This window comes from Trichosurus vulpecula, chromosome 3 (assembly GCF_011100635.1).
Source record: "Trichosurus vulpecula isolate mTriVul1 chromosome 3, mTriVul1.pri, whole genome shotgun sequence".
NCBI classification, from domain to species: domain Eukaryota; kingdom Metazoa; phylum Chordata; class Mammalia; order Diprotodontia; family Phalangeridae; genus Trichosurus; species Trichosurus vulpecula.
The window spans coordinates 266,728,700-266,751,278 of NC_050575.1; the positions used below are offsets into that span (position 1 = coordinate 266,728,700).

At 35.7% G+C, this 22,579-nt stretch overlaps 1 protein-coding gene across 1 annotated transcript in view; it reads left to right on the top strand.

Moving 5' to 3' along the window:
• LOC118843989 (SLX4 interacting protein) overlaps positions 1-22,579 on the top strand; it is a 229,372-nt gene that overhangs the window by 124,919 nt on the left and 81,874 nt on the right. The window contains 1 exon segment of the mRNA XM_036751801.1: positions 3,071-3,160. Coding sequence (XP_036607696.1) covers positions 3,071-3,160 — 90 coding nt within the window.

Genomic DNA, 22,579 nt, shown 5'->3' on the forward strand with positions numbered 1-22,579 from the left:
TTTGAACTTCTTTAGATTTCTCAATCATGCCAATACCACCCCCTCAACACTACCTGATTCTTAGCTTCCTTTTCTATGTTGTCATCCTGCATTCCATGGTTAACTCCCTGAGGGCAAGGGCTGCCTTTTTTTTTAACTTGTATTTGTATCCACAGCACTCAGCATAGTGCCTGGCACATCATAGGCTCTTAGTAAGTGTTCATTTAATGACTGAGTTAGAAGAACCTCAGAGGGCAACTAGTTCAACATATATTGGACCATGAATCCTTTTGATACCTGCAAATGACCAGTCCTTACATCGCTTGAAGACTTCCAATAAAGGGAAGAGTCCATCTCCAGTCATGCTAATCTATGTCTTGCCACTGGACCCAATGACCTTGCACAGCCCTCTCTCATTTAAATCCAGTTCACTTGCCAGTCATGGCATCGTCTTTCTGATGCCATAGTCCTTTTTGAGAATAAAGGATAAAAAGCAACAACAACAACAGTCCAATAAAGGGCAGCCCATTCTACTTTCAGATACTTCTGCTCTTATACTGAGTTGTAATATAATATTTGAGGTCCTTTATAGTTCTAACATCCCATGATTACATGAAACTATGGTTTTCAAAAAGGTATAAGGACTACAAGATTCCACTGTGTTTATTTTTCTTGACTTAAAAAAATTGATTCAGTAGAATAAAATGCCTCCTCAAAGACTTTTGTTCAACAAAGTGTCTCCCATGACTATGTCAGTATTGTATGTCAACAAGATTCCTTGTAAGATATAATACTAAATAACTTTGAAAATCCATTGATTATTAATATTAAGTGAGCCATAAAACAGAGACATATGTTCAACAAGGTATTCATCACTGTCATGAAGATCTACCAGAATCCATGTCAAAGAGGTATTTCCTATAAATGATGAGATCCTCCAGATCAGTGGTCAGCAAAGTTAGCCCACCACCTGTTTTTGTTTGTCCTGAGCTAGGAAAGCTTTTTACATTTTAAAATATATTTGTGTTATACTTACATTGCATTGTATTGTATTGTACTATATCATAGTCTAGATGAAGGGTGGGGAATCTGTGGCCTTGAGGCCTTCTAGGTCCTTGGATGTGGCTTTTTGACTGAGTCCAAGTTTTACAGAACAAATACTTTTATTAAGGGGATTTGTTCTGTGAAGTTTGGATTCAGTCAAAGGGCTGCACTTGAGGACCTAAAGGATCCCTGGTCTAGACAATAGATATTCATCATTTAGTTGATTTTATAAGTGTGAACAGCTAAGACAAGGGTGATTGAGTGATTAGAAAGCTCTATGGTGTTCTGGGACCTGATAGAATAATCAAACACAATTTCATCTGTGAACAATTGCTTTTTAGCTTGTGAGCCATGCAAAAACAGGTGGTGGGCTGAATTTGACTCATGGGCTATGGTTTGCCAACCCCTGCTCTGGGTGTTCGTGCTTATAGATAACATTATGCTTGATTATTACATGAGACACTAGAATGTGCAGTTTCCTAGTCAATCAAATACCTTTGTCTTAGCTGTTCACATTTTTAAAACCAACTGGATGAAGAATGCCTGTTACTCAGACTACAATGCACTGTTGGGTGGACAACCTATAACACATCGTGGACCAACACCACAAATGGACAGTGATCTGAGCCCAGAATTAACAAGAGGGGGAGAGTGAATTAGATTGCCTTTGGGACGTTAAATAGTTCTTTTAAACCCCAAAGCTTCTCACGTTTTTGACCACCAGTGTTCATCCAGCATATAGGCAACTCTGTAAGACTCGCAGTTGCAGATAATGTGCTGCTCTGCATGGTAGAGGGAGTTTCTTCATCTTAATAAATCAGGAGAATCACAGTTCCTTTCCCTATCTACTATCTTGTTTTCCCAGTTATGTTATATGGCTACAAGTCATAGAATCCTGTGGTCTCTGAAAGCACAATGGAAAGGCAAGTGATGGGCTAAAGTTACAAACAAGCAATTTTGTTGGAGAAGTAGAGTAAAGGATGTCATCAAAGATATGTTGGGTGGGCCTTCTATAGTATGTTTACGCAAAGCCAAGAATCACAACATGTGGTCAGACATAGAGAGGTTGCAGTCAGCATTATTGGAGGGAATACTCGCACCAATGAGAGCACTGAATTAAACGGACCATGTGATTACCAGTTTAATTCTACTAAGTATTCTTGCAATTTATTTTAAACTTGTAAAAGGGAATAACAGGTAAAGAAAACCACCTCTGCCTCCTCATATTTCTAGTGTGTAATTGTATTTATCGCCGTTGAGTCGTATGCTGTAACAACGTCACTGGCAGCTGCTATGGAGGTGTAAGGCCAATAACGCCAGCACACAGGAAGGCTGCTAGCACAAGTTCTTTGATTTGCTTTTCTAAGGAAAGCAACTTTAAGGGGTTAACAATCTCAACTTAATTAAACATACACATATCATTCACGTAGTTCAGGGGGAAAAGCCAGCACCCTGAATTTCAGAGAGAACACAAACAGAAATTACAAGCATACATTATATAAACAGAACAAACACAAATCAGTAGACAGGCTTCTATCTGTCCATAGCAATACATACAGTTACCAGAGAGAGAAGCACCAACATCTGTGTTTTCAAAGCTGGGGGGCCCCATGACAGCTACCCAAAGTCTCCTCTGGTCAAATCACATGGCATTCTCCCAGTGAGTGAGAGCCCCAAGCAAAATGCTAACCTCAGATCTTATATACCCTTCTCAAGGTCTGAGGGTGTCACAATCCTGTGACTCAAACTCTTGTGAACTGGGCTTTCTTGTTTCTTAAGCATGTCATCAAAGGCACTTGATTACCTCAGTGCTGAGAAGCACTCAAACAAAAAACAGCAAAAAGTCCACTTTGCTTGCCATTACATTTGAAATTCAAAACTCATCAAAGGTACTTGATTACCTCAGCATTCCAAAAGAGAAGACAGTAAAAAAGTCCCACCCTTCTTACCATTTCATATGCTCACAGTGATCAGTGATTATTTCTTTCATTGTTTGTTGAATACAAGCCCAACATACTTAACATTTTCTCCTTTTGATGTCTTGCAGTGTAGGAACTTTGCTGTATTAGTAGATCTTCATATTTTGCCTCAAGGCTCAAGAAAAGACCTCAGCTGGTTTTCAGAACAGAAGAAAAAGGTACAGCAACATTTTCAATTTTAAGGACAAAATGACTATAGGAGAAAACATTGCCTAGCACTAATCTGTTTAGATTCTACTTTACTAATTAAGTAGAAATGATGGCGATAATGCATAAGCTTGAAAAATCTTACTGTAGCACTCTTTATTTCCCCCAAGATACATTTTGTTTTTCCTCAGGATACTAAAGCCATGTCTATATTAGACAAACATTTCTGACCTTCCATTTAGTATTATTTATCCCCAGAATATTCCTCTGTCCCCACCCCATCCCAGGTTGTATTTATGCAACATATACAACAGAATATTCATAACCGCTTGTAAGTGGTGCTCACATTTTTAATAAGTGGTAAAAGGTAACGCCAGTAATATCTTTTTCACTTTTCCTTAAAGCCCTTGTCTGTCATTTTATTACCTTTACCTTTTGATAACCAATCAATAAAGAAATATTTGACTGTCTTTTCCTTCTCTCAGCCATGTCAGTGAAAGTGATAGTTTCATAAAATATATTTTGTTGTTCATCTATCTCTCAGTATTCTCATTGCATCAAATTTTTGTTTACTGTAATATTGGTGTGAGTGAGGAAGTGACATCTGCAATACCTTTTAAAATATAATAATTTTTCATTCAGATCTATTGATTATAGTAGCATTTTAGAGCTAGAAATCCAAATCCAAATTAGTTACACTAAGAAGAAGAATATATATAGGCAGAAGGAACTAATTATGGTGGTAGAAAAATGCTACCTTTTAATCAGATATTTCTTAATTGATGCTCTTTTAGACCATGAGAAAAAAATACCTGCTAATACACTGTTGGTGGATCTGTGAATTGGATCCAATTATTCTGGAAAGCAATTTAGAACTTTTCTATGAAAATGTGTTAAATGTCTATACCCTAGATAGAGACTCTAGGTATATTCCCTAGGGAGTTTGAAGACAGAATGAAAGCTATAGTATACACTAAAACATGTATACAGTACTCCTTGTAGTAGCAAAGAACCAGAAACAAAGTAAATGCTCATCTATTTGGTAATGATATAACAAATCATGGCACATGATGTAGTAGAATATTACTATGCCCTAAGAAATGGTGACTATGAAGAATTCAAGGAAACGTAGAAAGACTTCTAAGAACTGATCGAAAGTAAGTAGACCTAGGAAAACAATATTCAGAATGAATGAATAAAATACAGACCTGAGTAATGGAGAAGTATTAATTGTTCACGGGTTGTCTGATATAATAAAAATGATAATTATATTACATTATATTACATTACATTACATTAATTTACCTATGCAGTGACAAACTGCCTAAGGACTATTATTTAGAGGTACAAAGATAGTAGCAAAAGGAAGAACAAAAGATTCAGAATATAAATTTAAAAGATAACATAAACAAATTAGAGGAGAAAGGAAAAATTATTTTGCCAGTCTTTCAGTAGGGAAAGAAGTCATGACCAAATATGATAGAGAGTATCGTAGAACATAAACTGGATAGTTTTGACTACATAAAATTTAAGCTCTTGCCTTAACAAAATCATCGTAGTTAAGAGTAGAAGGGCAACAGGTAGCCAAGAAAGAAAATCTTTGATGCAAATTTCTCTGACAAGGTAACTGGTTCAAGTTTATAGGAACAAGAACTATTTCCCAATAGATGGATGGTCAAAGGTAAAATGGGCATTTTTCTAAGGGTTAAGTCCAAGCTATCTGTCAAAAGCTATATTTTTTAAAATGCTCTAAATCACTAGTAATAAGAAAAATGCAAATTAAACTGATATTCAGGTTCCATCTCACATATATCATATTGGCAAAGATGACAAAAATGGAGGATGACAATTGTTTGGGCAGTGGAGAGATAGACATTGACATTAATGAAGCTATAAATTAGTACAGTCATTCTGTAAAGCAGTCTGGAACTGTGATCTCAAATTTGCTAAACCAGGAATATCACAACTAAGTTTATACAAACAGATCAAAACAAGAGGAAAAGAACTCATGTGTACTGAACTATTTCTAGCCGCTCTTACTCTTGTGGCAGTGAACAGGAAACTCAAGGCATGCCCATCAATAGGAGATTTGGCTAAACCAATTGTAGATGATGGATTTAATGGAATATGATTGTGCTGTTAGAAATGATGAAAGCGGAAATTTCAGAGAAACTAGAAAACACTTATATGAACTAACGAGGAATGCAGAACCAAGTGAGCAGAACCAAGAGAAGAGACTTGTTGTTTCTACAGTAAAAATATCATTTAAAAACACAAAAACTTTGACCATTCAAGAACTCTGAACAATGTAGTGATGAATGAGTCTAAAAAGAAAAAAATAGGGGCAGCTAGGTGGCGCAGTGAGTAGAGCACTGGCCCTGGAATCAGGAGGACCTGAGTTCAAATTTGGCCTCAGGCATTTGACACACTTACTCACTGTGTGACCTTGGGCAAGTCACTTAACCCCAATTGCCCTGCCAAAAAATTGCCCCCAATTGCCCCCCAAAAAACAAAAAAAAATAAAAGGAATAAAATATACAAGGCTAGTGTAAGAATTTGTTTTGCTTAAATGTGCAAATGTATTACAAATGATTCATTTTTATTTTTGTTTTCCCTATAAGATTGGGATGTGAGGGAGAGAAATGAATAGTACTAGGATAACAAATAAAAAAAAACAGAAAAAAGAAAAGAGGGTCATTGAAACTTTTTTTAATGCACAGAAGAGAACATAAGGAAGGCACAAAAGAATCACAGACAAGAGGGACAGCATTGAAAGGAATATGTTGAATTTACTGAAGTTACTTTAAATAATATTTGGTCCCCTGTGACTTAGGCCATCTTCACAGAGCTGAGATTTCATGAACCCTGAGTCTGGTTGCAATTTAAAGTCATTTTAGAAGATAAGATTAAGGCTATCAGGTTGCTTTGCAGAAAAGGGAGCTAAGTACATTTTTAAAATTATGTATGTTATGAAGATAATGTAAGCAGTGATCGTTCCCAAACAATTGAATTCAGATTTGCATTTATAAATTTTAGAAAGCAAATACAAACCTCTTTTATCACAAAGATATTTTAGCTGTTTTGTCTACCTTTTTTGATTCCTCTTTCTATGTTCCCAGACCCAGAGAGTCTTTTGTTGAAATCTTCTCCCCCATGAGTCTGCTTATAAAAAGGATGCTCATAAAAGTAGTTCATTTAATTGGTAGATCATAGCTACTTCTTATATGATGTACTCTTTATTTGACTGTCAAATCATTGAAACAATCCCCTTAACTAAAAGGAGAAAGTTTATATGCATGGGATGTTGCTTTATTTTTAATGTTATTTTTAGACCTCTCCATATAGGGGATTTATGGCAAAATTTTAACAGTCCATGTTTCCATGTATCTGTTCCACATATTTTCTAGCTCAGTCATAGCTAAACTGCATGTGAAACAAAATTCTTTAATTGTTAAAACAACAGTATAAGGCATGGCTGCATTTCTGCTTTCCGTCTAAATAGTGCCAAAGGAATCAAATGTAAACTGATATATCTGTATTCCACAAAGTAGCAAATTTTTGTGCTGCAAAATGAGAAGCAGGAGAAGAGTGACCAATATTTGCATTTTATCTAGACATTAAGTTTAAAAATAGAAAGATTCTTCCTCATCAAGTCTTAATATTAGTGAATCAAACACATCTTTTGTGTAATTTTTGAGGAAGGTAGAAGAAAAATATAGTATCTTTGAGAATGTTTTCTTTTTAATTTTTTTAGTTGTCCCACAGATAAACTTTCTAAGCTATTAGAGGAAGCCAGGGAAACTAGAATGAGTGGGCCCAGTCAGCTTTCAGCTTTCCCAGAATTTGCCTTTTGGAATTAAACCAGAGTTGTATATTTTTAGGTACCTAAAGAATTCTAAGAGAATTAGAGAATTCTAGAGAACTTTAGACTTCTTTGTGACTTCTTTTTCCCGTGGATGATGTATGGAAGAACATATATAAGAATTATATAGGTTAAAAAAGCATGAATGAGAGTGCCAGAGTTGAGATGGCATGAGAAGAAGAATTTTTCCCTAGCTTACCCAACACACCTCCTCCACAAGAAACCAGAAAATGCACCACATAGAATTCTGGTTGGGAAAGCCAAGAAAATGTCATAGTAAGTCATTTTTCCTAGCCCAGGGCAGTTCTGACAAACAGAGGGGTCTGCCAACACTGATACATGGGCTGGCCAGGAGCATGAGGTGGCATTGGTGGTTAAGGGGACCATTCTAGTGCCCAGGGAGAGAAAAGGGGCTGAGACAGAGCATCAGAACAGGAAAGACAGGAGTAGAATGAGACCTCAGGGGATCTCAGAATTAGTGCTGGGTATAGGAAAAAATGTCATCCGGCAGTTCTGTTGCTTATTACTCAGTTTGGTCATACAATCCAGGGTAGAGAGGAGAGGTCACAAGTGAGTGGGGCCCTAGCTGAGTACTGAGCACAGAATAAGTCCCCAAAATATAGCTATGTAGCTATGAAACTAGGAGAATAAAGCCAACTCAGTTCCTACCTTTATCCTAGCATATAAACCTTTAAGTGAATAACCAGGGCAGGAGTGGCCTAGGCCATAGGGAAACCAACAGTTCAGTCACTCTAAACCTGCAGAAGCTCTCAGTGGTCTAACAGTGACTGAGTCCAAGAAGAGTATACAAAAACTCCATGATGCACAAGCCAACAGACCCAAATTCCAATCAGGAATTTACAGAGCTCTCCCCAGATCACCTCTTTGGGAGCACTGAAAACTTGAAGGCCCTAAGACTAAATAATGAAAGCCACAGAAGGTCTTAAAAGAACAGATTCTCAGACTAGACATCTCCCCACCCTCATACGAGAAGTGAGCAGAGCACAATACTAACATAAAGTCCAAATTCAAGGAGTAGGCTGAAAGAATGAGCAAACAAACAGACAAAAAGGATGAAACCATAAAGAGCTACTGCGTTGAAAAGGAAGTTTAAGACACAAACATTCAGTCAATTCATACACATCTATTAAGCACTTACTATGTACTAGACACTGTGCTAAGTGATAGAAATACAAAAAGAGGCAAAAGCAGTCCCTCCCCTCAAGGAACTAACAATCTAATGGACACAGAAGAAGACAATAACTTGAAAACATCTATAAGCAAAACATCAAAGAAAAACACAAGTTGCACACAAGCTCAACAAGAATTCCCGCAAGAGTTAAAGATTTTTTTAAAAGAACAAAAAAAATTATTTTAAAAACAAAACAAGAGAGGATTCTGGTAAGATGGTAGAATAAGACAGAAAATACCAGGCTCTCCAAAATTCTCCCACAAACAAGGTAAATGTCATTTCTTAATGAACTTTGAATGGCAGAAATAATTAAAAGTTGGGGTAAAGCATTTGTCCTCCTAAGGCAACTTGAGAAGACCTTAAGAAAGATATGACCTCTAGGGGTAGAGGTTTGGCCTGACTGAAGTGCAGGCAGACTCAGATGAATCAACAAACAATAAGCCCTGGGGGCTGGTGAGTTGGTGGCAGCTTTAGTTTCAAGAACTTTCACCTCATAGACAGTGTGGGTGTTAGACAGCTGAGTAGGGGAAGACTGAAGGACTCTCCACTGTCGCAGGATGTGAGGCCCAGTATATGCTGACCAAATGTGGTCCTAGGCTGCAGCTGTGGATGAGAATTAGTGAGAACACATTCAGTGAGTACAGAAATAGGGGCAGGGATCCTGTCAGCTATGGGCATTTGCAGGAGAGTGGAGTCCTTGGTTGGTTCCAAGGCAGAGAGGTGAACTGAAGTTTACAGCCACAGGAGGGACCACAGGGAACAAGAGTGTTTTCAGTAATAGCATGGCTGGGGGCCCTAGCCATGGCTCAGGGGCAGAAAAAAGTGCCTAGTATCAGGCTTCTCGACAGAGCTCAGAACACAATAGTACAAAAAACCTGAAGCCTGAGGCATCATCCCTCACACCGTGGGATTAGAACCTGACTATAGCAATAAACTGCTAAAAATAATAATAATGAGGAGGAGGAAGCAAAGGAGAAATAGCGCCACCATAGATAGTGACTATGGGGATAGAGAAGATGTGGGGTCATACTCAGAAGATAGTGAAGTTTAAAAAAACCACTCCTACTTCGAAGAAAGATCTCAGATGGTCAAAAGCACAAAAAAGATTCTTGAAAGGGCTTTGAAAAGACTTTTAAAATCAAGTAAGTGAGGTTGAGGAAAAATTAAGGAAAAAAAAAGTACAATCCAAGAAAGTCAAGAAAATTATGAAAAGAAAGTCAACCAATTAGACAAAGAGATCCAGAAACTTAAGGAAGAAAATAACTCTTTGAAAACTAGAATTGGGCAAAGATTAGCTAAAGACTTTCTAAGATATGAGAAAATAATAAAAAAAAGAAAAGAATGAAAAAATGGAAGAGCATGTGAAACATCTTGTTAGAAAAGCAACTGATGTAGAGGATAGAGAATATAAGAATTGTTGGATTACCTGAAAGTTATGCTTTTAAAAAGAGTCTAGATACATTATTACAAGAAATCACCAAGGATGATTGCCCAGAATTTCTAGAATGAAAAGGTAAAATCGAAATAGAAAAAATCCATCAATCATCATCTGAAAGAGATCCCAAACTGAAAAGTCACAGAAACATCATAACCAAGTTTCAAAGCTCCCAGGTTAAGGAGAAAATACTACAAAGAACAAGAAAAAAATATTTAATACTATGGATCTACAGTCAGGATAACACAAGATCCAGCAGCTTCTACATTAAAAGAACAAAGGGCTTGGGAAATTTTATTTTGAAGAGCAAAGGATCTGCATTTGCAACCAAGTATAACTTAACCAGTAAAACTGAGTATAATCCTAAACAGAAAAAAAAAGATATTTAATGAATTGAAAGACTTTCAGGTATTTGTAGTAAAAAGACCAGAACCGAATGGCAAATTTTACATAAGGTCCAAGAGAAGCATAAAGTGAATATTAAAAGGGACTCAATAAGGTCAAACTGCTTACTTATATGGGAAAATGTTATCATTATGTGGATAGTTTGAAACAGCATACATAGAAGGCTTACAACTAGTAGTTATAATAATTTTGAATGTGAATGGGATGAACTCATCCATTTGACTAGCAGAATGTAGTAAAAAAGAATTTGATAATATGTTATTTACAAGAAACACATTTTAAAATGAGAGCTACACACAGTTAAATTAATGGCTGGAGAAGAATTCATTATGCTTCAACTGAGGTAAAAAGGCAGAGATGGCAATCATGATCTCAGACAAGGTCAAAACTAAAATAGATTTAATTAAAAGTGATAAACAGGGAAACCACATTATGACAAAAGGTACCATAGAAAATGAAGCATTCTCAATATGAAATGTATATGCACCAAACGCTATAGCATCTGAATTTTTAAAGGACAAGTTAAATGGTGAATACTGTAATAGTGGGTTGACTTTAACCTTCTCTCAGAATTAGTTAAATCTAACCCACAAATAAATAAGAAAGACATTAAGGAGGTGAATAGACTCTTAGATAAGCTACTTTTGATAGATATCTGGAAAGAAATGAATGGGAATAGAAAGGAATACACCCTTTTCTCAGTGGTACATGGTACTTTTACAAAAATTAACCATATATTAAGGCATAAAAACTTTATAGTTAAGTGCAGAAAAGCAGAAATATTAAAAGCATCCTTTTCAGATCACCATAGCATAAAATTATATTTAATAAGGGACCGTGGAAGCACAGATTAAAAACTAACTGGAGACTAAACAACCCCATTTTAAAGAATGAATAGATTAAAGAACAAATCATAGAAACAATAATTTCATTTAAAAAAATGACAACGGGAGAGGATTCTGGAAAGATGGTGGAGTAGGTCAGAAAATTCCAAGCTCTCAAGATTTTCCCCCGCCAAATAGTTAAAATAGCACATTAGGGTGAACAAAGTGTAGGTGGAGACAAAGAAGAATAGGGGCACAACTGAGTCTTCCAGAGACAACTTCAGAAGATCAGAAGAAAAATGCCAGAACTAGGTATAGACCTTGAGAAGAGTAAACACCTCCAGGCTAGGTTCTGTTTTAACCACAAGCCTCAAGCAGCTTAAACAACAAGCAACAAGTCCTGGGGTTAGTTGGTTTGAGAACCTGCCTCAGCCAGCCACAGGAACTTTTCACTCTGGGATAGTGAGAGGAGTTGGGCGTTTGAGCCCAGGAAGATTGAGGGAACCTCTACTGATGAGGAATGCCAGACCCAGCTGTGCTGCAAAAAGCGGTGGGGACAAGAAGGAGCCCACACAGGCCTGGTGAGTGTAGAAGCAATGGGGCAGAGAGCCCCTGGCTGTGGGCACTTACAAGAGGTTGGAGGTTTGGCTTTGGTTCCAGGGTAGAGGGGAGAACTGAAGATCTGGGGCAAGAGGCACTATTTCCCATACCCCAGGGCTAGAGGTGATTACAAAAATCAAGCTATTACCACAAAAAGTGCACAGGCAAAGGAGAAAGAATCCAACCATAGAAAGCTATTATGGGTATAGAGAGGCCTGGGGCTCATTTTCAGAGGAGGGTATTGAAGTAAATTAACCCCCAAAGAGTAATGTCAAATGGTCATCTGCCCAAAAAGAATTTATAGAAGATCTTTAAAAAGACTTTAAAAATCAAATGACAGAGATGGAGGAAAAACTAAAAAAAAAAATCCAAGAAAAACAAGAAGGTTATGAAAGGAAAGTCAACCAACTAGAAAAGGAGATCCAGAATCTTAAGGAGGAAAATGACACATTGAAAATTAGAATTGGGCAAAGTGAAGCCAGTGAAATTATGAGAGATCAAGAAATAATATAAACAAAATATGAATAATGAAAAATAGAAGAGAAAGTGAAACAAAAAAAAATAGATTTGGAGAATAGACCAAGAAGAGAAAGGACAAAAATAATCAGACTAATGGAAAGTTATGATCAAAAAAAGAATCTTGATACAATAATACAAGAAATAATTAAAGAAAATTGTCCTGAAGCGTTAGAACAAGGCAGGGAAGTAGAAATAGAAAAAATCCATCGAACACCACTTAAAAGAGATCCTATGAGGAAAACTCATAGGAATATCACAGTCAAATTCCCCAGCTCAAGGCTAGAATTTTAAAAGCATCAAGATTAGAACAATTTAAATATGATGGCTCCACAATTAGAATTACAGAAGACCTAGCAGCAGAGACATTAAAGGACCACAGGTCTTGGAACACAATATATCAAAGAGCAAAAGACCTGGGGCTCTGGCTGAAAATATACCTTGCAAAGTTAAGTATTATCCTGAATGAAAAAAAATGGACATTTGATAAACTCTCAGACTTTCAAGACTTTGTTAAAAAAAAATCCTGAACTTAATAGAAGATTCGACATACAAGAACCAAGAGAGACGTAAGGGACATACCAACAACTGATTATAAGGAATTCATAAGGACAGACTGTTTACCTTTTATATATGTAAAATGTATGTCTAAGATTCTTATTAATAATCGGTGAACTCATAAGAAAGATTGCAGTAAACCTGACTGATATGAATTTAAAAGGTAAAATCATTTAGGAACAGCTAAAAAGAGTAACTATTTTATACAAATGAGGTAAAAGAGGAAGAATGGATACAGAGGAATTAGATGGGAGTAGAGGGCTGGTAGTTCTGGTAACCTATTTTCATTTGGAATGGGTTTAAGAGGGAATAATATATACATTTATATGCACGTATATAGTTAGAAGAGTATAAAAGTCTTCTAAATTTAGAAGAAATAAAATGGTAGGGGAATAGGGAGGGGGAGAGGACAAGGGAGGGATTTTTAGAGGAGAGAATGATGGAAGGGTGTTTAGATTTATGGGAATGGGAGGATAGGGGAGGGATCCTTGGAAGGGGGTAGGCAAGTAATAGGACAGCAGGGTAGTCTGTAGATATAAAGTAGAGGAGTCAGAAGGGATAGGAAACTAGATATGCACAGACATAAAAACAAAAATCAGGAGTAGAGTATGTTTGGGAAAGTATATGTCTGTATATGTATGTATATGTGTATGTATGTATCTATACCTATAGAGAAACATAGCTAAACCTTATTGTAGCCTTCTGGGGCAGGGGGGAAGAACAAAGTAAAAAAGTGCCCAGCAGAGAACTAAAGAAAACTCACAAGGAGCAATGAAAAGATGGACAATTCTCAACACAACGTATATTATTTATTATACAGGCTTTCTCAAAATGAAAATTTATTGTCACATATTTTGAATCCTCTCTTACGTTCTGCTATGCACATGACATGCTTTTTTTCTTTCTTTGTATTTAAGTTTCAGTATTTAAGTTTATGATATATTTTGTTTCTTTTCTTCTATTCTGTATTTGTATTCTGGCCCTTGAGTCTAAAATAAAATTAAAAAAAAAACAAAAATAAAAAGAATGACAATAATGAAGCAACATATTGAAACCAATGGGAAAAAAGTAGTGCAAAAGTAGTAATAATCAGAAGAAAATTTATATTTCTAAATACACTAATAAAACAGAGAAAGAGCAAAGCAATGAATTGGCTATACAACTGAAAAAACTAGAAAAAGAATAAATTAAAAACCCTCCATTAAACACCAAATTGGAAATCTTAAAAACTAAAGGTGAGATTAATAAAATTGGGTGTAAAAAAACCTGTTGAATTAATAAATAAATCTAGGACTTGGTTTTTATGAAAAAAAACAAACAGATAAACCATTGATTAATATAATTTTAAACAGAGAGAAAACCAAATCACTAATATTATTTAAAAGGTGAATATGCCACTATATGATGATGAAATCAAAGCAATTATAAGGAGTTATTTTGCCCAATTTTATGCCAATAAATTTAACAATTTAAGTGACATGGAAGAATATTTACAAAAATATAAACTGCCTAGATCAACAGAAGAGGAAATAGAATATCTAAATAAACCTGTTTTAGAAAAAAAAAAAAATGAACTGACCATAAATGAGCTTCTTAAGAAAAAAGCACCAGGACCAGATGGATTTATCAAACATTTAAAGGTCAACTAATTCCAATATTAAACACATTATTTGGAATAATAGGCAAAGGAGTCCTACCAAACCCCTTTTATGAAACAAATAGGGTACTTATACCTAAACCAGGAAGAGTGAAAACAGAGAAACAAAATTATATTACAATTTCATTAACGAATCTGGATGCAAAAAGCCTACATAAAATACTAGCTGGGAGACTGAAACAGTATATTACAAAGATTATACATTGTGACCAAGTGGGATTTTTACCAGGAATACAGGGATGGTTTAGCATAAAGAATACTATTAACTTGATTATTTCAATAAGAAAAATAACAAAAATCATATAATTATATCAGTAGATGCAGAAAAAGCTTTTGATAAAATACAACAGTCATTTCTATTAAAAACACTTGAAAACATAGGTATAAATGGGTTTTTTCCATTAAAAGATAAGAAGCATCTACCCTAAAGCCATCAGCAAGCATAATTTGTAATTAGGATAGACTAGAAGCCTTCCCAATAAGATTAGGAGTGAAGCAAGGGTGCCCATTGTCACAAATATTATTCAGCATTGTATTAGAAATCCTATCAATAGCAATAGAAGAAAAAAAGAAATTGAAGGATTAAGAATGAGGCAATAAAATTATCTCTTTTTGAAAACAATATGATACAGTTGGAAAATCCTAAAGGTTTAACTAAATGTTGGAGAAACAATAATTTTTGGCAAAGTAGCAGTATATAAAAGAAATCCACATAAATCATCAGCATTTCTATGTATCACCAACAAAACCCTGCAAGAAAAGATAGTAAGAGTTGCCCCAATTAAAATAATTGTAGACAGTATAAAATACCTGGGAGTATGCCTACCAAAACAAACCCAGGAACTACATGAATATAACTATAAAACATTTTTATACAAATAAAGTTAGGTTTAAATAATTGGAGAAATATTCATTATTTACAAGTAGGCAGAGCCAATATAATTAAAAATGACAGTTTTCTAAACTAATCCATTTATTCAGTGCCATCCCAATAAAATTACCAAAAATTATTTTACTGAGCTAGAAAAAATAATAACACAATTCATTTGGAAAAACAAAAAATTAAGAATATCAGAGGAATTAATGAAAAAATGTAAAGGAAGGAGGTTTAGTAGTTCCAGATCTTAAACTATACTATCCGGCAGTGGTTATCAAAACTCTCTGGTACTGGCTAAAAAATAGAAAGGTAAATCAATGGAACAGAGTAGACATATAATACACAGAGGCCAATAATTATAGTAACCCTGTGTTTGACAAACAAAGATTTAAGCTTTTGGTAAAAAGAATTCATTATTTGGCAAAAAAAATATTGGGAAAGCTAGAAAGCAGTCTGGCAGAAATTGGTCATAGACCAGTATTTTACACCATTTACTAAGATAAGGTCAAAATGGTTACATGATCCTGTTATAATGGGAAATATCATAAGAAAATTAGAATATGTATAACATATTATCTATCTGACTTATGCATAGGGGAACAATCTATGAGTAAAGAGAAGATGAAATTGTGAGGTGTAAAATGGACAATTTTTATTACATTTTATTTAAGCATTTCTGTACAAATAAAAACAATATAGCCAAAATTAGAAGGAAAACAAAATTGGGAGAAAATTTTTATAGACAGTCTCTCAGTTAAAGGTCTCATATCTCAAATATATAAAGAACTTTGTCAAATTTATAATAATACAAGTCATTCCCCAATTAATAAATAGTCAAAGGATGCAAATAGGCAGTTTTTAGATGAAGAAATCAAAACCACATATAGTCATATAAAAATGCTCTAAATCACTATTGATTACAGAAATGCAAATTAAACCAATTTTTAGATATCTTATGCCTATCAGATTGGCTAAAATGATAGGAGAAAGCAACAAATGTTGGCAATGATGTGGAAAAAATAGGGCACTAATTCATTATTGGTATAACTCTGGGTTGATTCAACCATTTTAGAGAGCAAATTTTTGAATTATTCCCCAAAAGTTATAAAACTGTGTACACCCTTTGACCCAGCAATACTAGTATTAGGTCTGCTTCTCAAGTGATTAGGGAAAAAGAAAAAGAACTTATATGTTATAAAATATTTACAGGTAGTCCCTTTGTGGTGGCAAAGAACTGGAAATTACAGGGATGCCCACCAATTGGGGAATGCCTAAGAAGGTTATAGTGTATGATTGTGATGGACTACTACTATGCTATGAGAAATGATGAGCTCAATGATCTTAGAAAAACATGGAAAGACTTGCATAAAATTATGAAGAATGAAATGAGCAGAACCAATAGAACATTGTACATAGCAACAGCAATATTGTCCTAAAAACAAATTTAAATGACTAAGTCATTTTGAGTTTTATAAATACTTAACTCAATTACAAAGGACATATGAAGGAAGATGCTATCCACATCCAGAGAAAGAACTGATAAATATAAGTATGTATAGTATGGTTTTACATGTATATACATATTAATGTCTAATAGCCTTTTCTAGGGTGAGATGGGGAAGTAGGGAGAAAAAAATGAAAAGGCACAGCAGAGAACAAAGTACAGAAAATCAGGGTATCTTGGAAAATAATGTATAGTATTACATTTTTTTAAAAAAGTAAATTGAAATGCAAATTAATGATTTTGTATTGAATTCTCCTTTTATGTTTTACTGTGTACATGGAAATGTTCTCTTTTTTTGTCTTTTTGCATTCATTCAAAATGAATAAAACTATTTTAAAAATACAAATGGTAGAGGAAAAAATAGGAAGATGTAATTCCAGTCAGTGATTAAAGATCTTTCCTGCCCATTCAGTAGGCTTCAGGTGGGGCCAGTTAAGGGAGACTTGATTAGAGGCATTCCTACACCCTTTCCCTGACTGGGTGTGGTGCCCTCAGGCCCTAAGCAGAGCATATATACCCAGAAGGTAGCCATCAAAGTCAGAATTCAGCCCAAGGAGAAGAAGTAAGAACCCTGAGAAGACAGAACTGAGAATCTGAAGACTTAGCAAGCTATAGAACTCAGAGCTGCAGAGAGAGTGTCAAGTGCAGAGTGGAGACCAGAGAGCTTTGGACACCAGAGAACTGAGGGAAGAAAGAACATAGGCAAGGAGACAGTTGGCATTCCTGAGTGTTTAAGGGAAGATCCCATCGGGGGGAAGATTACAGGATGACTTGGTTCCTTGCTATAATACTGTGTTATAATTTCCTTGTTGTTACATTGAGGTGGACTTACTGGTTTTGGGATACAACTGTTGCTATGCTGGGTTGGAGTTAATTGGTTTTGGGATTTAATCCTCTGGTGTCTAAATAAATGTTATACTTCCCCTACTTCCTACCTAGAGAGTGTCTTAGAATGACCTTCAAACTGTACAGGTATGTTCATGGTCATCTTCAAAGTCATGAATTTTGCCTTACTGATACAAAAGAGAAATAAGATTTTTAGAGGAAAGATATGAAAAGATCATTAGTTCATTAAAAGAAGTATAAAATCTTACTGAAGAAAATAACTCCTTGAAAATTAGTATTGACTAAATTGAAGCTAATGACTCCATTTGATGTCAAGAAATAATAAAATAAATTTTAAAATCTGAAGAAAAAAAAAGAAATATCTCTTAAGGTAAATAACTGACCTGGCAGATAGAATGAAGAGAGATAACTTAAGAGTCTTTAGGCTACCTGAAAGGCATTAAAAAATAAAAGCCTACACATCATATTTTAAGAAATTATAAAAGAAAATTCCCCAGATATCTTAGAACTAGAAAACAATGTAGAAATCAAAAAAATCTACTAGTCACCCCCTGGAGAAAACAAACAAACTGCCTGGAATATTTTAACCAAAAGCAATTGGCCAGAAAAAAAAAGATTTCAAAGTACCACAGATATATAGTCAAGATCACACAAATTTAATATTCACCCCTATAAAGGGATAGAGAGCTTAGAATATATCCCAAAAGGCAAAGGATCTAGGATTGCAACTGAGAATAACCTACCCAGCAAAACTGAGTATATCTTGCAGGGGGGGAAATGAATATTTAATGAAATAAAAGATTTTCAAGAATCCTTGATGAAAAGACAGAGCAAAATAGAAAATTTGATATCTAAGACTTAAGAGAAACATAATAAGGTAAGCATGAATGAGAAATCATATAGGATTAAATAAGGTTAAGCTATTATCATTCTTATATAGGGAGATAATACATGTAAGCCCTCAGAACTTTATCATCATCAGGAGTCTTAGACTCTAACTAGAGAGCCTTGGTATGATTCTGTTGTGCTTGGATTATCTCAAAAGAAGAATGAAAAAATGAGGAAGCAGAATGCCCTGGGAGAGAGGGGGTAAGGAAGAAGAAGAAAGGGGAAAATAATTTCACATAAATGGCGTGCAGATTTTTTTCCCAGATGGCTTGCAGAACTTGTTGTTTCAGATTTGCATTGTTAAATTTAACAATTATGTATCTTGGAGTTTCTGGCCTTGGGTTTTTTTCTGGAGGTGATCTGAATTCTTTCAACTGAAATTGCATTTTCTATGTTCAGAAGTTCTGGGCAGTTCTCTCCTAGTATTTCCTTTATTGTGGTGTTAAGGGTTTGTGTGTGGGGGTGTGTGTGAGTGTATCCTGTTATGTTCTTCTGGGAGACTTACCAGGCATTTAAAGAACAATTAATTCTAATATTGTGTAAGCTATTTGAAAAAATAAAGGAGTCCTATCTAATTCTTTCTATGATACAAATATGGTCTTGATACCTAAACTAGAGAGATTCAAAATCAACCACTAAATATTAAATACCTGCTATGTTCCAGACACTGTGCTAATTGCTGGGGATAGTCTCTGCCCTCAAGAAGCTTACAAACTAGTGGGGAGACAAAATGCAAACAAGTATATACAAAGCTTAAATATGCAGGATATATAGAAAATAACTAACAGAGGAACGGCACTAGAATTAAGAGGATTAGGGAAGGTTTCCAGTAAAAGAAAGGATTTTAGCTAGAGAGATTGTTGGAATAGAGGAAGGAGAACATTCTAAGCACAAGCACCAGCCAGAGAAAATGCTCAGAAACCCAGAACTAGAGTGTTTTGTTCATGGAACAGCCAGGAGGCCTATGTGACTGCCTCAAAGTGTATGTTGGGGAGCAAGATATAAGAAAACTAGAAAGGTTGGAGAGGGGTTGTAGGTTACGGAGGACTTTGAATGCCAAATATCATTTTATATTTAATCCTGGAGGCAATAAAGAGCCATTAGAGTTCACTGAGTAGTGGGATGACATAGTCAGACTTACACCTTAGGAAAATCATTTTAGTGGGTGAATGAATTGAAATGGGGAGAGGCTTGAGGTAGGAAGACTCACAATCCGGCTGTGGTAATCATCTAAGCATGAAGCGATGAGGATCTGCAGTAGGGTAGAGGAGAGAAGTGGGCATATTCAAGAGATTTTGCAAAAGTGAAGTTGACAGGTGTATTAGCAAGGCAATAATCATGATATAGATGATAATTGTCAAAATGCCTATGTGGTTCTGTATCACAAAATATATGAGACTCCAAATAGAAGGTAGAAGAAGTAAACCATTTGTTCAGACACCTGAGAGTCATGTCCCGTAAGCCATCTGCCAGTTCATTACAGCAGCAAAGAATTCCATACATAATATCACAGCATGGGGCCTCATCATCTGGAAACCTCTCTACCCCCCTGCTGGGGCCTTCCAAAAAAACTCACAGTATAGCTATCACAAGTCGGCTCTCTTTCCCTCATCTCTAACTGTCATTAACAGCCATAACTGCTCTCTCAGCATTTCCTGTGACACAACTTCCTTTTCATCTCAGCAAGCTCCTCCCACCACATGTGACTTAGACTTCCTGTGATATAAGCATGTCACATGGCCTGTTAATGAGTGGGAAAGATCTTCAGATATAAATTGCTTTTACAACAGGCCTAGGCAATAGAATGAAAATGGGGGTTGAGGGATAATGAAGAGTTGAGGATGACACCTAGGTTATAAGTGTGGTGAACTGAAAGGATAGTGATACCCTCAACAGTAAGAGGGACGTTTGGAAGGTAAGAGGCTTTAGGAGGAAAGATAAATTCAGTTTTGGACATGTTGAATTTAAGATGTCAAACTGGACATCCAGTTTGACATGTCCAAAAGGCAACTGGAAATGTGAGATTGGAGGTCAGAAGAGAGTTTACAGAAGGATAGGTAGATTTGAAAATCATTATAATAGAGATTGTAATTAGCTCCATGGGAGCTGCTAAGATCACCAAGTGAAGAACTATAGAGGAAGAAGAGAAGCAAGCCTAGGGAGTAAACCTTGTGGGACACCTATCATTAGAAGACATGGTCTGGATGAGGGTCCAGCAAAGAAGCCCAAGAGAGTGGAATGATAGGTAGGAGGAGAACCAGGAGAAAGTGGTGTCCCAAAAACCTAATGAGAAGACATTATCAAAGAGGATTGAATGATCAGCAGGCTACAGAGAAGTCAAGAAGAATGAAGATTGAGAAAAAGTCATTGGATATGGCAATTAGGAGATCATTGGTGATTTTTGAGAGAGCAATTTCAGTGGAATGATGAGATTGAAATATGGATGAGATCACTACATGAAGTGTTATAGAGGGAGAAGAGAAGAACCCAGGAGAGATCCCTGAAGGACACCTACAGTTAGAGGATGTGATCTGGAAGAGGATCCAGCAAAGGACACAGGGAAGGTGTCAAAAAGACCTAAGGAATATGGATGCAAAAAATTTAAGTAAAATACTATCAAGAAGATTATAGAAGTATATCACAAAGATTATACACTATGACTAGGCTGGATTTGTACCAGAAAGGCAGGGCTAGTTCAATATTAGAAAAATCATAAGCATCATTGATCACATTAATAACAAAATCAGCAAAAGTTATATTGTTATTTCAATAGATATAACAAGAGTTTTTAACAAAATTAAACCACCATTCCTGTTTTTTAATTTAATTTATTTAATATATTTAGTTTTCAGCATTGATTTTCACAAGAGTTTGAATTACAAATTTTCTCCCCATTTCTACCCTCCCACCCACTCCAAGATGGCGTATATTCTGGTTGCCCCATTCCCCAGTCAGCCCTCCCATCTGTCACCCCACTCTCCTCCCATCTCCCTTTCCCTTCTTCTCTTGTAGGGCAAGATAAATTTCTACACCCCATTGCCTGTGTATCTTATTTCCTAGTTGCATGCAAAAACTTTTTGTTGTTGTCGTTTTTGAATGTCTGTTTTTAAAACTTTGAGTTTCAAATTGTCCCTCTCTTCCCTCCCTGCCCACCCTCCCTAAGAAGGCAAGCAATTCAACATAGGCCACGTGCGTATCATTATGTAAAACCCTTCCACAATACTCATGCTGTGAAAGATTAACTATGTTTTGCTCCTTTCTAACCTATCCCCCTTTATTGAATTTTCTCCCTTGACCCCTTCTCTTTTCGAAAGTGTTTGTTTTTGATTACCTCCTCCCCCTGTCTGCCCTCCCTTCTATCATCCCCCCTTTTTTATCTTCCTCCTCCTTTCCTGTGGGGTAAGATACCCAACTGAGTGTATATGGTATTCCCTCTTCAGGTCAAACCCGATGAGAGCAAGATTTACTCACTCCTCCTCACCTGCCCCCTCTTTCCTTCCTAGAGAACCGCTTTTTCTTGCCACTTTTATGACAGATAATTTACCCCATTCTATCTCTCCCTTTCTTCCTCTCTCAATATATTCTTCTCTTATCCCTTAATTTGATTTTATTTTTTTAGATATCCCTTCATATTCAACTCACCCTGTGCCCTGTGTCTCTACATATATATATACATATATATCTATATATACACATACACACATATTACATATATGTGTACCTACATATACACATACATAGACACACACATATGTGTATATATATGCATACACACACACACACACACACACACACACATATATATATATATATATATATATATATATATATATATGCATATTCCTTTCAGCTACTATGATATTGAGGTATCATGAATCATACATATCATCTTTCCATGTAGGAATGTAAACAAAACAGTTCAACTTTAGTTAAGTCCCTTATGATTTCTCTTTCTTGTTTACCTTTTCATGCTTCTCTTGATTCTTGGGTTTGAAAGTCAAATTTTCTATTCAACTCTTGTCTTTTCACTGAGAAAGCTTGAAAGTCCTCTATTTTATTGAAAATCCATATTTTGCCTTGGAGCATGCTATTCAGTTTTGCTGGGTAGGTGATTCTTGGTTTTAATCCTAGCTCCATTGACCTCCGGAATATCATATTCCAAGCCCTTCGGTCCCTTAATGTAGAAGCTGCTAGATCCTGTGTTATCCTGATTGTTTTTCCACGATACTCAAATTTTTTCTTTCTGGCTGCTTGCAATATTTTCTC